Source organism: Daktulosphaira vitifoliae, unplaced genomic scaffold (genome assembly GCF_025091365.1).
Source record: "Daktulosphaira vitifoliae isolate Bord-2020 unplaced genomic scaffold, ASM2509136v1 Scaffold_2, whole genome shotgun sequence".
Lineage (NCBI taxonomy): Eukaryota > Metazoa > Arthropoda > Insecta > Hemiptera > Phylloxeridae > Daktulosphaira > Daktulosphaira vitifoliae.
Window position 1 is genome coordinate 8120707 of NW_026099573.1, and position 18396 is coordinate 8139102.

An 18396-nucleotide genomic window follows, 5' to 3' on the forward strand; every position below is an offset into this window, starting at 1 on the left:
GTTTTCATCTCGTTAGCTTAACGTGTATCCTAAAAATACAAATGTATTGTTCTATAAATACAAAATGAAGTTTTTTTAAAAATTTGAATTCATTTTATATGTACTTTTTAGAATATGAAAGCATATTCCTAAAAAATAAAAATTAATTTTCAAAATAAAATCATGTAATGTAATGTATTATGTTTTGTAAAAATGTAATTTTATATATATATGTCCTATAAAAAAAGTTGTACAGTTTCAATATTACATTATTATATTTGATTTCCATTTAATGAGAAAAAATGAATAATTGTTTGATTATCAATTATGATTATAAATTAAAATATTTAACTCTATACGTATATTTGACTAAACTTCAAATAATCATAATGCAAATGAAAAAAAACTCAACCATTATTTAATGAATTGACTGCATATTTTTAATCGAGTTAGTTAAGTTTAAAACTAATTACCTTAACAGAAGATTTAATTAAGTTTATGATTAATCATAAGCTATTGTCCACTGTTAACTTATAACTGCCTTGTGTTTACTTAATATGACTAGAGCGTAGGAGTGTTGCAACAAAATATTTGGGAACTCAAAATACATAATTTTTTACCTAATCTAAAAAATATATCTATACAACAAGAAATACAAATTAATTCATTTTCGGTATATTCTATGGCAGAATTTCAGGAGACAAAGCCCCCGCAAGTCTCTCCAGATTGCGGTCAAATCCAAACTGGACTGAATTAATTTCGTTGTCCACCTTTGAACAATGAAATGATATTAAATCATATTTTTGTTTGATTTCATATGAGACTAATTGTAATGACAGTTTTAGAGAATGGGATACCGAATATCTTTATAAACACATCTGTTTAATGACGTATCCTATCATCAGTGAAACGTACCCCTATATTTTTTAACTAAACTTATTAAATGTTATAATATTAATGTGCTTATAATGTTATAATAAGCACTAATAAGGAGAGGTAAAAAAGATTTTACGTCTGAAAATTGGAATCGCTCTTCTTACCCCTCCAAAAAAAAAATTTAAGGGCTCACACCAGTTATGTAACGGGTTGTTTTAGTTCAAAGCCCCCTTTCTTACCTTTATGTACCTATTTTATCAAAAGTCGGATACATTTCGGGGATCTTTATTGTAATAATTATTCGTTAATAGACAGTTATCAATTATAACGCTATTTTATTATATTTATTAATTAGTGATAATGGTTATATTTTTCCATCAGTTAATATATTGCTACGATATTCATCTACTCCGAAATTTGATAATTTTTTAATCGATTTCGCGAATAATCGATATTCGGAGCTAATTTCATTCGAAGCAATCAATTAATAGTCCTATTCGGAGTATTCATCGTCGTAGTAAAATCCAAATTTTTGTAACCCGGTAGTCGTAGTAATTGTTGTCGGAGTAAATGTATTCGGAGGATTTTTTTACAGTGTCGGAGTAAATGAATGTCGGGGCATCATCAGTTCGTGGCAATCTCCGTAACCCTATTGTGGGTATGTATTGAGAATCTAAAATTTTAACAGAAGAAAAAAGGAATCAAACTATTGAATGATTAGAAGTTTTAACTTAAAATTAGCTCCACCATCTTATAGGTAAAAATCAGAGTTTGAGGCCCNAAAGGAATCAAACTATTGAATGATTAGAAGTTTTAACTTAAAATTAGCTCCACCATCTTATAGGTAAAAATCAGAGTTTGAGGTCCATTATCTCATAAAATTATTAATTAGTAATAATCAACTACTTTTTCCATAATGTACATACAATTTGAATTTGATTCTCATTTCTTTCGCGCTTTAATTTAATTCCAATATATATAAACAAATAATGAATAAAAAATTATTGATAGCAATATTACATTTCATTTTACGATAGTAGTTAATAAATAATAATTATGTAAAATGAGTAAAATAAATTATTATTCACATTTGTGTAAAACAATAATTCATTGATATTTCATATTTGATATTAATCTAGCTAAGATAACTATTAGGGCGCATTTAGAAGGCACTCTATGAGTATGCCTTGTTAGTTGCGAGTTGTAATTCGCGTTCCACAAACTTCTACAACTCACGAATCAGAATCGCGCCTTTAAAGATTCGACGATTGGGGAGTTGGAATTTGGAGTTGACTCACTGAGTCAACTCATTTGAGTGAACTGATTCATATCAGTGAATCAAAAATCCCATCTCTAGTATATTATGATATTGATCATTTTTTTCCTGATAAGTGCAGTCCCTACCACTATATAGACTATATAAACGTGTTCCCTACGATAATAAAATGATTTACTATCCGTGGCTTATATTAATCTTTTGGTCTGTTATCATTTATGATAGGGATGCAAAATGTCAAAAACGGATAATGGAAAAATGATACTACTATCAAATTAAACAACCGGGTACAATATAAACAACGAAGTACCGACTTAAATATTTTTATGTATTTTAACGATTCTTTTAGCTTAATGTATTCTTTTATTAAAAAAAAATAGGATTTATTAAGTTATGTTTACATTGTGCAAACAGACGCGAGTTCCAACTTGCGTGGAACATGCTTTATATTGTTACTTTTTTAACAGATTGGAAAAATGCTTAGTAGTTGCTGGAGTTAATATTCTTCGTGTATATCGACTTGTTCCAATTGATACAACATGTCAGCCTCCTAAAGCAAAATTCGAATGTCTGGCTCAATATACTCTCTTTGGTAATATTATGTCAATGCAACCTGTTACTTTATGTCCTAGTTCTCCGGATGCTTTACTACTCAGCTTTTCTGAAGCCAAATTCAGCTTAGTTGAATATGATCGTGATACACACAGCTTACGCACACTTTCATTGCACTACTTTGAAGATGATAAATTTAAAGATGGACAAACCCAAAATTGGTCTTGCCCCATCATTAGGGTAGATCCTGATGGTCGATGTGTTGTTGGCTTGGTCTATGGAAAATATTTAGTTGTTTTGCCTTTTGGACGTACTGCTGATGACAGTGCGAAAGGAGCTCAAGTTATGCCTAGCTATACCATTCCAATTTCACAAATTGATCCAAAAATGAATAATATAACAGATTTTGATTTTTTAGATGGATATTACGAGCCTACACTTCTCATCTTATTTGAACCTGTTAAAACATTTGCAGGTAGAATAGCTGTACGAAAAGATACCTGTGCTATGGTATGCAATTTGTATATGATTTTTTTCACATTAGTCCACTTAATTTTTTTTTTGTGGAGTCCCAAAAATTGATTTTATTTTATTTGGTTGATCAAGTAATTTTTTTTATTTATAGGTGGCTATATCATTAAATATTCAACAAAGAGTACATCCAGTTATATGGTCTTTAGATTCACTTCCGTATGACTGTCAAAAAGTTATTCCTGTTTCTCGTCCTATTGGCGGAGTTCTAATCATGGCAGTAAATTCTTTAATTTATCTTAATCAAAGTGTACCACCATATGGAGTTGCTTTAAACTCTATAGCAAAAACAATTACAAATTTCCCTCTAGTACAACAAGAAGATATCAATTTAGTCTTAGATAGAGCAACAGCAACATTTATATCTAATGATAAATTAGTGACATCACTATGTAATGGTGATTTGTATGTTATAACACTTTTTGCTGATAGTATGCGTGCAGTGAGAAATTTTCATTTTGAAAAAAGTGCTTCCAGTGTTTTAACTACTTGCATAACAGTGTGCTTAGATTCTTATTTATTTCTTGGTTCTAGATTAGGTAATTCATTATTATTAAGGTTTTATGCACGATCTCAAAGTAATGAAAATGAACCTAGTATAAAAAGAAAAAAGACTTATGAAATAGATGAAGATTTAATTGAATTAGAAGTATATGGTAGTGAAATACAAACATCATTTTGTTTAGAAAGTTATAGTTTTGAAGTCTGTGATAGTATTATAAATATTGGACCTTGTAGCCAAGCATCATTAGGAGAACCAGCTTATATTTCAGATGAATTTACTAGTGATGAACACAATGTAGAACTATTGTGCACATCTGGTCATGGTAAAAATGGAGCATTGAGTGTTCTTCATCGTTCTATAAAACCTCAGCTCATTACTACATTTCATCTAGATGGTTATAAAGATATGTGGACTGTATATGGTGAAGATGATTTTCACAGCTTTATGATATTAACTGATGTTGATTCAACAATGATACTTCAAACTGGGAAAGAAATAAATGAATTAGACTCATCTGGATTTTCTTCTCAAGAACACACTGTTTATGTATGTAATCTTAATAGATTTATTGTACAAGTTTTAAAGAACTCTGTAAGACTACTGAGTGGTTCTGAACTGCTTCAAAATGTACCATTAGAATTTGGTTCTCCAATAATACATGGATCTAGTTGTAACCCATATGCAGTTTTATTGACTGAAGATGGACAAGTTATTGTTTTAACAGTAAAATCTATGGGTAGAATTTTAGTCATGCGACCAACTAACTTTAATTTAGAACCTCAGACAAAAGCACTGACTGTATATCGTGATGTAAGTGGGTTATTTTCTAATGTATTGCCTCAAGCTGAAATTCCTGTTAGTGGTCCAAAATTGACTCATGAAAATTTTGTTGATGAATCAGTTGAAGACGAAGATGAGATGTTATATGGTGATACCAGAGATCCATCATCTAAAGAAATACCTAAAAGTTCTGTTTCTAATAAAACAACTGCATGGTGGCTAAAGTACTTAGAACAACCCCATCCTACTTATTGGGTTCTCATATCAAGAGTTAATGGTTATTTAGAAATATACACCTTGCCTGATTTCAAAATAAAATATAGAGCAGCAAATATTGATGAATGCCCTTTAGTTCTCAAAGATTGTTTAGAAGATGGTAATATTTTTCCTAAAAAGACTGAATCAGTTAAAGAATTATTGGTTGCACCTCTTGGATATCAAGATAAAAGACCCATTATGTTTGTTAGACTTGAAAATGAGGTATTGTGCATTAAACAGTGTAGTTGAGCATGTTTCGACAAGTTCTATAATTATTGATCTAATTAATATTTTGCAATACTTTTTTTTAAAATAATTTTTATACTTTTGGGCTATAATAATATCATAATTTATAATATTTAAAAATATATATATTTAAATTTATGAAAAATTAAAAAATATAAATTTAATATACCCATTTTGTAGGGCAAAATTAAAACAAACTTTGATTTTAAAAATATTTTTTTGATATATTAAATTTTAACAGTGTTTTAAAATTCACATACATTTGAATTTTTATGTGTTTAAGCGTTGGTCTATGTTGTGAAGAAAAGGAATGAAGAAAACAAAATCTAAAAAGATCTTATGAATGCATAAATAATAATATTAATTTTTTTTTCTCATTTCAATTATAACAATCATTCAAACAATAATAATTTTCAGCCAATAATTAACATTAAAAGATGCATTCTTTTTTATGAAATTCTTTAAATTATAAGTTATGATATTATTATAGTCGAAAAGTACAACAATTATTATTTTTTTTAAATATTGCAAAATATTAACTAGATCAACAGCTATGTGACTTGTAAATATATGTTGTACCACTCTATGTATAATAATAATTAGTTTTACAAAATTCATTTTTCAATTTTATCAATTAAAGATTATAGTATATTATTGCTTTAATAATTTATTTTTTAGGTTGTTATTTATGGTATTCATCGACATCCAGTTGGATCATTAAAAATGCGTTTTCACAAGATAAGTTCTATTCTAACATTTGAATCAAAATCAGAACTTAATTTTGAAGGAACATCTTTACTTCGATATTTTACCAAAATAGCTGGTCATAGTGGTGTTTTTGTATGTGGACAAAATCCACATTTAATATTACTTACAACACGAGGTGAATTACGTTGTCATCCAATTCATGTAGATGGACCAATAACCTGTTTCGCACCTTTCCATAATGTCAATTGTTCTCAGGGTTTTCTGTATTTTAATTCTAAACACAAATTAAGAATTTGTATACTTCCTACACATCTATCTTATGATGAACCATGGCCCCTAAGAAAAGTTTGTGCTTACTACTATTTCTTTTTTTATATTTATTATATATTATTAATAAACTATTATTTCTTTATAAATTTAGGTTCCTCTTCGCAAGACACCTCATTTTATAGCGTATCATATAGAAACAAAAACATATTGTGTAGTCACTTCATCATCTGAACCGTCAGCAACATATTATCGATTCAATGGGGAAGATAAAGAACTTACAACTGAAGAAAGAGAACCTAACTTCCCACTACCCAATAGGGATGCTTTTTCTTTAGAATTATTCTCTCCAGCTTCTTGGGAACCAATTCCAGATACAAGTATTGAAACTGAAGAGTGGGAGCATGTTACGTGTCTTAAAAATGTAGCTTTAGCTTATGAAGGTGCCCGCAGTGGTTTGAAAGGTTATATTGCAATGGGTACTAACTACAGTTATTCAGAAGATATTACAAGTAGAGGTCGTATATTTTTATTTGACATAATTGACGTAGTACCAGAACCTGGAAAGCCTTTGACCAAAAATAAAATAAAAATGTTATATGCTAAAGAACAAAAAGGACCAGTTACTGCTATAACTCATGTCGTTGGTTTTTTAGTTACAGCTGTTGGTCAAAAAATTTATATATGGCAACTCAAAGATAATGATTTAATTGGTATTGCTTTTATAGATACTGAAGTTTATGTTCATCAGCTTTTAAGTATAAAAAGTCTTATATTAGTAGCAGATCTATTTAAGTCTATAACACTTTTAAGATTTCAAGAAGAGTATCGAACACTTTCTTTGGTTTGTCGAGATTCTAAACCTCTTGAAGTGTTTGATATTAATTTCCTTATTGACAATGCTGAACTTGGATTTTTAGCATCAGATAGAGATCAAAATTTACTTATTTATCTCTATCAACCTCTAGCTAGAGAGAGTTATGGTGGTCAACACTTAATACGCCGTGGTGACTTTAATTTAGGTTCAAATGTCAATTCATTTTTCAGACTGAGATGCAAAAGATCAACATTATCAGATGAAAGGCGTGAAGTAATTGGATCAGATAAACGGCATGTTACTATGTATGCTACTCTTGATGGTTCAATAGGATATGTTGTACCAATACATGAGAAAAATTATAGAAGATTGTTAACATTACAAAATATATTGGTACGAAATATACCTCATCTTGCTGGTTTGAATCCTAAAGCCTACCGTAGTCTAAAAACAATTACACCTGAAAAAATGAATCCAGCTAGGAGAGTTATTGATGGTGATTTAGTTTGGATGTATGTTACTTCCATGAATACAACACAGCGTAACGAAATAGCAAATAAAATTGGAGTAAAAGCATTTGATTTACTACAAGATTTATATGAGCTTGATAAAATTACATGGCATTTTTAAATTCTTAAAACACATGTTCCTAATATATTTAATTCTATTATAACATTGTGTTTAAGATCTCTGTTTTGTATTAAAACAAAATTAAAACATAGTTATTTTGAGTAAAATTTTTTATTTTTGAAACAAAATTGTAAATAGTTAAAAACAATTCGTTTTGTAGTTTAAATATGGCAAAAACGATTAAAGAAACTCATTATTTTGTCTACTATTTGTTAATACTTGTTGGAAAGTTTTGTACAGAATTAAACCGATTGTATAAATTATCCATGTAACATAATTATGATTTCTTATACTAAATGTATGTTTTTAGTAAAATAATTATAATTTGCGTTTTTTTTTAAACTAATAATATTTGTCCTTTTGAATAACAAGCAGTAACAACATGTAAAAATTAGTGAGCTATGTTTAATGTAATATCTGAGATTACTTAAAATTTGATAAAACTAGTAATATATGAAGCAGTTTCAAAACGTATGTATTACTCTACTAAAAAATATATGCATATTTTGACATGTCAGAATCCATAACGCTAATTCACTTTTTCATTTTCAAAAAATGATCGAGAGCATATGAAAATGTATGTATAAAGCTAGTAATATTTGTCTTATTTTACCACACCCAACAAATCAATGACGATTTTTTAAATTTTAGCAGTAGTAAAAGAATTTCTGGTTGTATCACTGGTACCTCGGTAACTAAGCGAAAAATGATGTGCGTGTTGAAATTATATTATGCTCATTAACACCCCTGAGTAATATTCGTTAAATAATTGTTCACCAGAATCATTGTAAACAAATCAAAAACAATTTTTTTCACTGATTTACCATTATATTAACATCATTTTTCAGTTCGCTTTATTATTATTTTGATTTTTAAAATAACCCCAAAGTAGTTTCAAATTGTATAAAAAAAATCTGTCCATTGAGAGCTGAGAAAAAGTAGTGACAGACACAAAAAAGTGAAAAATAAACACATAGTAAAATCTAGACTTCGTATCGAAGCTTAAAAATTGTTTGTCATCCACTAATAAAAAAATCCTCCATAAAATGAAAAAAGGTTATTTTCACATTATTTTAGTAAAATAAAACTAAAGATGCTGCAGTATCCATTCTGGTATCGTCTCGGTACTTTTTTTTTTATTTTAGCTCTTGTTCTGAAGGGATTTACTTGGAGATTTCCTTAACTATGTTTCTAATAATTTACTACTATAATCATGAACTGAAACTGTATTATAACGAACTGTATCTTTAGTACCAGAATTATTTAAAATATTGAAAGTACCGCACAATACGTATTAATCATATCTTACAGTAGTTAAAAAAAATAGTGTGACGTAATGAATAATGAATTAAGGTACACATCTCTTTTTTAACTTATTACTTTGTTTATATGGGAGTTATTAACAACAAAATTATTACAAGCATATTTACCGTAGTAGAATAAACTGAGTCACCTCCTTTCGTGGAAAACGTTTTATATCACTCCTATCTACTTATATTTCCAAAATACTCTGTAATAATGTATTTATCTTATCATTCCAATATTAAGCTAATTAAAATCTTCAAACGCTTTCATAATCTAACCATAAATACCGTTTTCACTTCAATGTAAATTACAGTACCATATTAAAACTAAAAATATGGGAGACGATGAAAAAGGTTATTTACAATTGAATATATTCTTTTAAAGTAGCACTCATATATTGAAAAATTTCCGATATAACTAAAAAATATTTTCAAATAGAAAAGTGTGTTATCCCATACTTACTCCCACAGTCATGGTTTAGTCCTGATTAAATAGAACTATAAAAGGAATAAAACATTTTTCTAAACTACTATAAATTAATAAATAATAATATTGAATTCTAATTTCATTTATATTTTTTTCAAAATGACTCTCTTTGACCTTGAAAATTCGACATGATAGATAAAAAGTCGTTACGAGTTTTGTTCGCTAATAAGACATTTTTTTACTGTTGAACAGCTTATCTTATAAATCAACGACTTATTGTCTACGAACAAATGGCTGCCGTAGTTAAAAACATGCTATTTTTGTGTACAAATTTTCGATTTTACTTTTGTAAATGTTCCGGAAGTACTATGTCTTTTAAACATATGTTAAATTAAAGCTTATACGACATACTGTAAATAAAAAAAATATATTTATCCCGACGATTTATCTTTTATATATAAATGGCCGTCGAAGTTGAACAAATTTATTAAATATTTATTCATATATTACACTTATATATCATAAAATTTGTAATCACGATATAAATAAGGAATATGAGTTAATTTTGCTTTTGGAATAATCCACCGATTTGTTAAAATTAAACTCTAGCTACAGACTTGTAACAAAGCGATTCTTATGATAGTGATTTTAATCACTGTCAGATATCTATATTTGTCATAACTATGCAACGTCCACACTGTGCTACTGTTTTTTTGTAAAAATTTAATAAAAAAAAGGTTATCAAAAAACCAGATTTGGTAAGAAATTTTAAAGAAATTAAGTCCTTCAATTTTTGTGAATGATATTTAGCAATCGGTTTTAACGAACATTCAGTGGATAAATCAAATAATTTACCCTGGACCAATAAAATAAATTAACACTTAATTACACATATGAAATATTTATAGAAGCATATTTACATCCTAATCCTTTTTTTAATTAATCATCTTACAATTAAAAGTATGGGGGTATCAAAATAAGTTAACGATTGCCAATAGCTAAATAAAATACCAAGTATTTTGTGTAGGCTTATGATTTTTTTTTCAAATATAAATATTATTACAAATTATTCGAACTTTTATGTAATATATTATCTCAATTACTTAATATTTTATTTTTCATTTTCATACTATTTTAGTATTCCTAAATAGAATTTTTAACATAAAATATGTCGTATTACGGTATTAAACTAAATAGTTGGTAATTAAGTGTTTGAAACTTTTATAATGTAACTGGTCCTTCCCTATAGCAGTCTGTATCCTGAGGTATGATTAATAGTAATCCTACCAGGATAAAATATCTAAATTGTTTGAAATAACTTTTTCTTTGTTATAATTTAATTAAAAAATATAATTTTCTAAAGTTATTGATTTCAATATCGAATCAAGTATGATCAATAGGCATTTATTATGTCGTCTTAAACAATAAGAATAATAATCGTCTCCGCTACATTTTTTTATTGCGCAAATCGGAAAATCAATTTTTATTTAATGCTGCATAATTCATCCCTATTAGGCATCATTATATGTATATACATTTTATATTCAAGAGATTTTTTTTTAATACAATTACGTGAATTGAAGTTTATAAACAATCTCGACATGATTAAAAAAAATTTAACTTTTTTTTTGTAAGATCGATAAATAATTTGTAGTTAAGACCACGTAAAAGATTGGATATATCGTAACTTTATGAAATATCATCTCCATGATTATTTGAAGTTGCATAAAGAACACGATATATTAGCAATTTTTACATAATACAACAAAAGTTATCATTCCTGCTAAGTCGTGTTTTTTTATTGTTTAAAAAACTTATTCATGTAAAAATACCGAACTAAATAAAAAACTTTCCCTATTACCAGTGTTGAGTAGTAACTTAACTTGAATTAGAAGTTATAGTAACGAAACTACCTTTTAAGTAATTTCTATTTAACTACTGAAATAAAAAGTAATTTTATTTTAATTATTTGTTACTTAATTTAAAGTCATGTATTTAAAGAAAGGCACTATTATATTTATGGGCTCGTGGTCTGTGCAATGATAGCATTATCAAATACTTGATAATAAATTCTAAAAGATAAGTTGTTTCAGTTAACATTTAATTTTTAATGATGTGTTCTACATATATATATATGACTTGTCCGTTTTTGGTATTTAGTTGTTCTTTTATTATATATATATATATATATATTTATATAATTAAATGTTTAATAAAATTTATGTACATAAGACCTTTAGGATACAAAATAAAAATAATAGAAACTATTATTAAAAACCGTGTTTAAATATAAATTGTTTTTATTTTAAAATTATTACATTTATATTATCAGTATAATGGAAACTATTCCAGTATATAATGATGTTGAAATAAAGCCACCTCATAAGCCAGTAGTACTTGTTCATGGCCTGATGACTGGAGATGTTACAATGCTTGAACTAGCTAAGCAAATTGAAGAAGTTAATCATTTTTTTTTAAATGTCAATATTGTTTTATGTACATTGATATTTATTTTTATTCATGTTTGCAGATGCATCCTGGAACTAAAACTTATGTTCTTAATCGGTTTTGTGGATGGGCAAGTCTTGAACCTTTATGGAAACAAGTATTAGAACTTGGACCTGACTTATTACAAATTTGTTCCCAACACCCTGAAGGCATTAATTTAATCGGTTTGTAAATTGTTGTTATATGTTAATGACAGTCTCTTGTATGGAAGGAGGGAATAACGTGAGAAAATTCACGTTCTAGGATCTCCAGATATATACAAAATGTGTTGGTGAGAAGAAATATGACAATACTATATATGTTTTGGCAATTAGTTTTCAATTTATTTAACTTGTTTTAAAAAAATGAATTATAATAAAATAGAACAAAATACACTTTTTCATGTACTTTGATTATTATTATTATTTTTTATGTTTAACATCCTCTCTTAAGCTTTTGTTTGTGACAGAGAGAACGAAAATACTTATATATCTTAACTCATCATAATTGAACCCTGTTACATATGTACTAATATACTATAATAAAAGCACATTTTTATAAAGAAAATCTAGTCATAACTTGGTTCAACAACATAATTTAAAATTAAAATGAATTGTATTGAATCAGTTATGTATATAAATTGATTTACTTGTATAAATGATTAGATAAACAATTTATATCTTTGCTAGTAAAATATTAAGTAATAGCTTTTAAATAAATAATTTTTTCTATGTATATATCAATTTTATAGTTAAAACCCAATTTATCAAGATTATTAAATGATTAGAATGTTTTCAATTTCTTTTATTTTTACTTACTTTTCTAAATAAGAAAAACAAAATACTGAATTATTTGAACAATTTTTTTACTGTTAACAAATAGTAATCAATACATCAAGTTAGCTCTAAGTTCAAAAAAACGTTCACATCCCTCTGTAAAATCTTTAATGGTTAGATGATAAAATCTCCAACTCTCATTAACTTTATTAATGAAGTTTGTAAAAAGATTTTTGTATACCTAAATATTAATTATATTATAAAATTTTGAGAAATTTTTTTTTTTTTGTAAAATAATATTATAATTGTTGTTTTAGGATATTCGCAAGGAGGAATAATAGCTAGAGGTATGCTAGAATCATATCCTAATCACAATGTTCATACATTTATTTCATTAAGTTCTCCTCAAGGTGGACAATATGGAAGTAAGTTAAAACAATTGATGACTATAATTAATATATATATATTGTAATTATGAATATAAGTTATTAATTTTATTATAGCAAAATGTTTTTCAAGTATATTTCCAAATTTAACGCTTAAAACTGCATATGAACTGTTTTACTCTAAAATGGGTCAAGATATTAGTGTTGGAAATTATTGGTATGATCCGTACCATTTAGATCTTTATTTGAAGTATAGTAAATACTTACCAATTATTAATAATGAATTAGAAACATCAAACAGTAGTAATTATAAAAAAGGTATCACTAGATTAAAAAGAATGATTTTAATTGGAGGACCTGACGATGGAGTAATTTCTCCATGGCAATCAAGGTATGAACAAATGTCAAAGCCTGAAATTTATCCTTGAAATTTATTAAGTTTTTATTTTTAGTCAATTTGCTGTTTTAAATGAGAATCAAGAAATAGTTACTGTAAAAGAACGATCAATTTACAAGAATGACTCTTTTGGCTTAAAGACACTAGATGAAGCAGGAAAATTAATGTTTTTCACAGTTATTGGAATATCTCATCATGAATGGTACAAAGATAAATCTGTTATAGATAACTTTATTATTAAATGGTTGGATTAATTATTATTATATGTGGAATATATCTTATTGTCTGTGTTTTTTTAATACAAGGTTTATTTAAAGTTTAAATTTAAATGAATATATTATTCTTTTTTAATTTTAATGTAAAGGATCGAATAATATTTATTACTCTATCGTTTATAACTTAAAGCTGTTCAGTTAGATTATCATTATTGTTTAGAATTTTTTCACTGCTCATTAGAATTCATTGAAAAATAAACAAATGATCACTTATGTCTTAATGTTTACTGTTAACAATTTTTTTTATAAAATATAATACAAAAAACTAAAAAAACTTTTATAAAATAACCAACATATGAAACAATAGTATTTAAATACATCTCTGGTAAGAGGCTGCTAAATCAATTTATAATTACTATCTACTAATTTTGTAGTAATAATGATATGTAATGTAAAATTATATACGCATAATAAAGCAATATAGAATTAGTACTAATTCTGTGTGAGTTAAGTTAATTTTTTTATTGCTTTTCTACTATGGACTTTATTTGTTTACTGGTGCTACTTGAGGAAGTTGCCCCAGAAACCAAAAGTAGAGGGTGTATTATATTAGAGGAAGTACGATTTTGAGGGTGTATTGACTAAAAATACACCACAAAAATATTTTATTTGAGTTGAAATAAAATCAGGAGTTTATTTATTATTTAAAATAATAATCACTAATATAAAATTTCTAATGGCTTATAAAAATCTATATAATTGTTATATATGATAATTAAATTTATTTCTAATACATCAGTTCTAAAGCAAAATTGTTCAAATAAAAAAATTGAATAAAATTATTTTAATAACATATTAGTTGTACTGGTAAATTATATATATATTTTTATTCGTGCATATTCCAAGTTTTCTTTTTTTGATTAGTGGAATATGTGAAGATATTATTTGTGTAATTGTATAGAACTTTTAAAAACTGTAGAAAACTTTCATTCCACAAATATTCTATAATTTTTACTATTATTGAAAAAAAAAAAGTTAGGAAATCTAATTTTATTTCTCTCCATCCTCAAAAATATTTTTATACGTTTTTTTTTTAATCTACAGAGAGAGAGATTTCCAAGAAAGTTGTGTAGTGTTATCAAAAAAGCACCATATTATTAATGCCTCGGGGAGCTGGAACCTTTAGTGCGCCACTGTTTGCACTTAAGCGCGATGTATTACATACTGAGCTAGATAGGCTGTCTTTAGATATTAGCACTTTTAGAATTTCATTTTACACATTTTTATTTTGTATTAAATAGGTCGTAAAATAAAATAATTTCTGTCTACTGGTTTAGTGAGAACTAAAAAAAATTAATAATAATAAACCCATTAAAGTAAAATAATTTTCCTTAGAGCTTCGAATGGAAGGTGTAGAAAGAATTCGTAATAATTATTTTTTTTTATAATACTTTGAATTTATATTTGATAAGAATAATAATTTATAATTCTTATCAAATATAAATTTAAACGATGAAATCAATGTGATTATATTATATTTAATTTTTAAAATGTATATAATATATTATCATGTGAATTATGTTATTTAATTTAACATAGTTGAATTGGTCTTTAATTTATGTGTTTTAATTATTCCGTTAATGACAGAATTGATGAACCTAAAAAAGTACTGTACAGGATAGCTCAAGCAGACCCCAGGCGTCGTAGACATAAACGTGCCACCGCACACTTATCATTTAGAGCTGATACATTTCCGCATGGTTTGATAACATGATGTGCTGCTAAAGAAAACGCGGTACTGTGTCATTACGTTTCGATCTGTTGTTATAGAGTACGACCATGGATAATGAATTGATGGTATGTATTTTATTCTAGATGTAGATCAGTGTATTACAGATTTTATTACAATAATTATTATATAAAAATATTTTAAGATGAAGATTTCATATGTTCTATATCTATGAAAAACAAGTGCTAAGTAACATAAATCTAAACGATAAATAAAATAACATTTTCATCGAAAAATTATTTTTTTCACATAAAATACTTTAAGAAATTGTATGTTGACAATTTAAATACTACACAATTGAAGCTATGAACATTTAGAACATTTATCAAAGATAAAATGTTTTTTCATTTTTTGGCACTTTAAACATTTGACATTTTCACTCTTTATTGAACATGCTTCTAAATTTTCAATTTTATCAAGTGGTTTTTATTTTTCAATTAAATACTTCTAAAAAAAGTATTAATTGTCTATAGATATGAATAATCAATATCCTAATTGTTACATTAAATATGTTACTTTTACTAAGCCTTGCTTTGAATTAGTGAATAAAAAAAATTCCTCTGGTACTTAAATAGTATTTTTACATGATGTTCAAAATTAAAATGATAAACTATACTCAACCAAATGATTTCTATTTTCTTATCATTATTTAATTACTTAGGTTAATTGTAATTTTGTTGTTATACATTTTTTACTAGCAAGTTTAAAATAAAAAATCATAAATTGTTTTCATTTTTCATACCAAAAGATAGCATACATTTTTAAAATGTTTTGTTTATTTTTACTGAAATACTATAAAGTAAAGTTTAGAAATGTTAGTTATATAGATTATCAATCTTTCAAACATTTTTGTTGGTTTTTGAAATTTCATTAAAAAATTGGTTTTTAATTGAATATTGTTTCAATGTTCTAGTATTTTTACCAGTTTATTACTATTTCAGGAACCACAACCAGAATTGCCTAAGTTGGCTAGGAAAAAACCAAGAGGCTTGTTAAGACAAGAAAAATTGAAAGAACTTAAGAATAAAAAAAAACAGCAAAGAAAAGATAGGAAACTTAGAAAAGAGAGTGGTGACCCTAAGCAAATACCGCGTACTATTGAAAATACTAGAGAACATGATTCAACTGTATTTCATTCTGATGATGAAGACTATGATCAAAAAGCTGAAGATTTAGCAGCCGAATTTGAAAATGATGAGTTTTCTGAATATTATTCTGAACTTTATAAACCTAAAGTATTAATTACTTACAAAGAAAAACCTCTTAGAAAAGTAAGAGAATTTGGTAAAATTTTAACAGAAATCATACCCAACTCTGTTAGAGTCTTTCGTAGAGATGCTTCAGTTAAAGAAACTATACAGGCAGCAATCAATAAAGGATATACTGATTTAATAGTATTAAATGAAGATCGAAATGAACCTAATGGATTAATACTAGTACATCTGCCTAAGGGTCCCACTGCATATTTTCGTTTAAGTAATGTTATATTTCCAAATAAAAGACAACGTAAAGAATTTACTAATCACAGACCTGAAGTGATAACAACAAATTTTACAACTGGACTAGGTAAAACTGTTGCACGTATGCTAGGTGCTGTTTTTCATCAAGAAGCTGAGTTTAAAGGACGACATGTAATTACAATGCATAATCAAAGAGATTATATTTTTGTTCGACATCATAGATACAAATTTTTGAAAAATAAACCGTCTCTTAGAGAACTAGGACCTAAATTTACTATGAGATTACAATATATTCAAGAAGGATTATATGATCCTAAATGTGGAGAATATAGATGGATTATGACTGATAAAAGACATAAAATTGAAACAAGTCGTAGAAGATTTTTTTTGTGATTGTTTAGTTATATATATAACATGATTTTATTGTGAATTTATCATAATAAAATTTTTAATAAAATATATAATACTTTTATATTTATTTCGACTACTTATATAACTTTTCTGTTATATTCTAACAATTGAAGTTAATTATATTTTTTTATTTTTTATAGCTTTCAATACATACTATGGTTATAGCTTTTAATACTGTTATTATTTTTAAGAGCAGTTTGTAAAAATAGTACAAGTTGAGATAAATGAGAATGGATCCCGAAGCAGTAGACCACAAGGATGATGCCATCATAAAGTTATCAACTTGCCTGCCCCTAACTACATATTTATTAACACTATTTTTTGTGAATTTAAATTACAGAGAAATAAGTTTTTTTTTTCTAATAAGATGTTTAAAATAAAAATTTCAATGGTATTTTTATAATATTTTTTTAACATTTAAAATATACTGTTAAAGTATTTTTTTAAATTATATTTAAATTTTGTTCATTAATCATCAAAAAAAACTAACAAGTATGTTTAAAAACAATAACGTTTTGAATATTTTGATTGAATAGAGTTTAGGTAAAAACAGCATCCACCAAAATGTACCATTTTGAACGTTCTTAGTATATATGTACACACACCTTTGAGGCAAACCTATTAGCACTGCTGTAGTGGATGATAGAATAATGTTTATTATCTATAATAGTCATCAACCAATATTCTATTGATATTAATCTACATTCTAAGAGTATAAAAAATATATAATTTTATTATTGGTATTAATTATAGATAGATATAATAAGTATTATATATATATATATATATCTTCTTTTTCCTCGGCTTAATCCCAAATACTTGGGATCGGCCACTAAACTTCCACTTTACACGATTATCATCTACGTTCTCATCGGCCGTCCTTAAATAGCATTCAATAACTTCCCTCAATCTCTTTTTTGGTCTTCCTCTACCTCTTCTTCCTTCAACATTCATTTCTATTATTTTTCTTACAGCTTCCGATACTTCTCTTCTCGTAACATGACCAAACCATCTAAATCTATTTTCTCTCATCTTATCTACGATTGACGTTACACCTATACTCCCTCTTATATGTTCGTTCCTTATCCTATCTACTCTAGTAACTCTATTCATCCATCTAAGTATTCTCATCTTCGCTACACTCATTCTCTGCTCTACATTATTGTCAAACGCCCAACACCCTGAACGATACATCATAGCTGGTTTCACTAAAATCTTGTAGAATTTACCTTTCAGCCTCATTGGAATTCTTTTATCGTATAACATCAGACGCTTCAATCCACTTCAACCACCCGCACTTAATCCTAAATACTTAAAAC

The 18396-nt window shown here is 26.7% G+C and overlaps 3 protein-coding genes across 6 annotated transcripts; all 3 read left to right on the plus strand.

Moving 5' to 3' along the window:
* Nucleotides 1-1390: 1390 nt before the first annotated feature.
* On the plus strand, nucleotides 1391-7696 carry LOC126897382 (cleavage and polyadenylation specificity factor subunit 1). Of its 2 annotated transcripts, XM_050670927.1 has the most exons (5): nucleotides 1391-1612; nucleotides 2357-3193; nucleotides 3309-4979; nucleotides 5682-6056; nucleotides 6133-7696. In XM_050670927.1, exons 2-5 carry the CDS (start codon nucleotides 2525-2527, stop codon nucleotides 7423-7425), a joined length of 4008 nt encoding a protein of 1335 aa, XP_050526884.1. In that variant the 5' UTR covers nucleotides 1391-1612; nucleotides 2357-2524; the 3' UTR covers nucleotides 7426-7696. The 2 variants fall into 2 exon arrangements, with proteins under 2 accessions (XP_050526884.1, XP_050526883.1); XM_050670926.1 differs by lacking the exon at nucleotides 1391-1612 and having other exon boundaries at nucleotides 2281-3193.
* Nucleotides 7697-11334: 3638 nt separating this feature from the next.
* Nucleotides 11335-15201, plus strand: LOC126897384 (lysosomal thioesterase PPT2 homolog). Of its 3 annotated transcripts, XM_050670932.1 has the most exons (6): nucleotides 11335-11615; nucleotides 11687-11828; nucleotides 12737-12844; nucleotides 12905-13196; nucleotides 13258-13404; nucleotides 15065-15201. In XM_050670932.1, coding segments are annotated over exons 1-6 (813 nt in total). In that variant the 5' UTR covers nucleotides 11335-11492; the 3' UTR covers nucleotides 15066-15201. The 3 variants fall into 3 exon arrangements, with proteins under 3 accessions (XP_050526889.1, XP_050526886.1, XP_050526888.1); XM_050670929.1 differs by lacking the exon at nucleotides 15065-15201 and having other exon boundaries at nucleotides 13258-13698; XM_050670931.1 differs by lacking the exon at nucleotides 15065-15201 and having other exon boundaries at nucleotides 11340-11615; nucleotides 12923-13196; nucleotides 13258-13698.
* LOC126897383 (probable ribosome production factor 1) lies at nucleotides 15132-17138 on the plus strand. Its single transcript, XM_050670928.1, has 2 exons — nucleotides 15132-15274; nucleotides 16148-17138. The coding sequence occupies exons 1-2, from the start codon at nucleotides 15257-15259 to the stop codon at nucleotides 17057-17059; spliced, it is 930 nt and encodes a 309-aa protein (XP_050526885.1). The 5' UTR covers nucleotides 15132-15256; the 3' UTR covers nucleotides 17060-17138.
* Nucleotides 17139-18396: the final 1258 nt, after the last annotated feature.

Excerpts from the sequence above, each read along its gene's own strand:
- LOC126897384 (XM_050670929.1), top strand. The coding sequence starts at position 11,493 with ATGGAAACTATTCCAGTATATAATGATGTTGAAATAAAGCCACCTCAT. Across the intron at positions 11,616-11,686 it reads TAGCTAAGCAAATTGAAGAA|ATGCATCCTGGAACTAAAAC; the intron begins GTTAATCATTTT and ends TCATGTTTGCAG. Across the intron at positions 12,845-12,904 it reads TCAAGGTGGACAATATGGAA|TTATTAATTTTATTATAGCA; the intron begins GTAAGTTAAAAC and ends TATGAATATAAG.
- LOC126897382 (XM_050670927.1), top strand. The coding sequence starts at position 2,525 with ATGTTTACATTGTGCAAACAGACGCGAGTTCCAACTTGCGTGGAACAT. Across the intron at positions 3,194-3,308 it reads GAAAAGATACCTGTGCTATG|GTGGCTATATCATTAAATAT; the intron begins GTATGCAATTTG and ends TTTTATTTATAG. Across the intron at positions 6,057-6,132 it reads AACCATGGCCCCTAAGAAAA|GTTCCTCTTCGCAAGACACC; the intron begins GTTTGTGCTTAC and ends TTATAAATTTAG.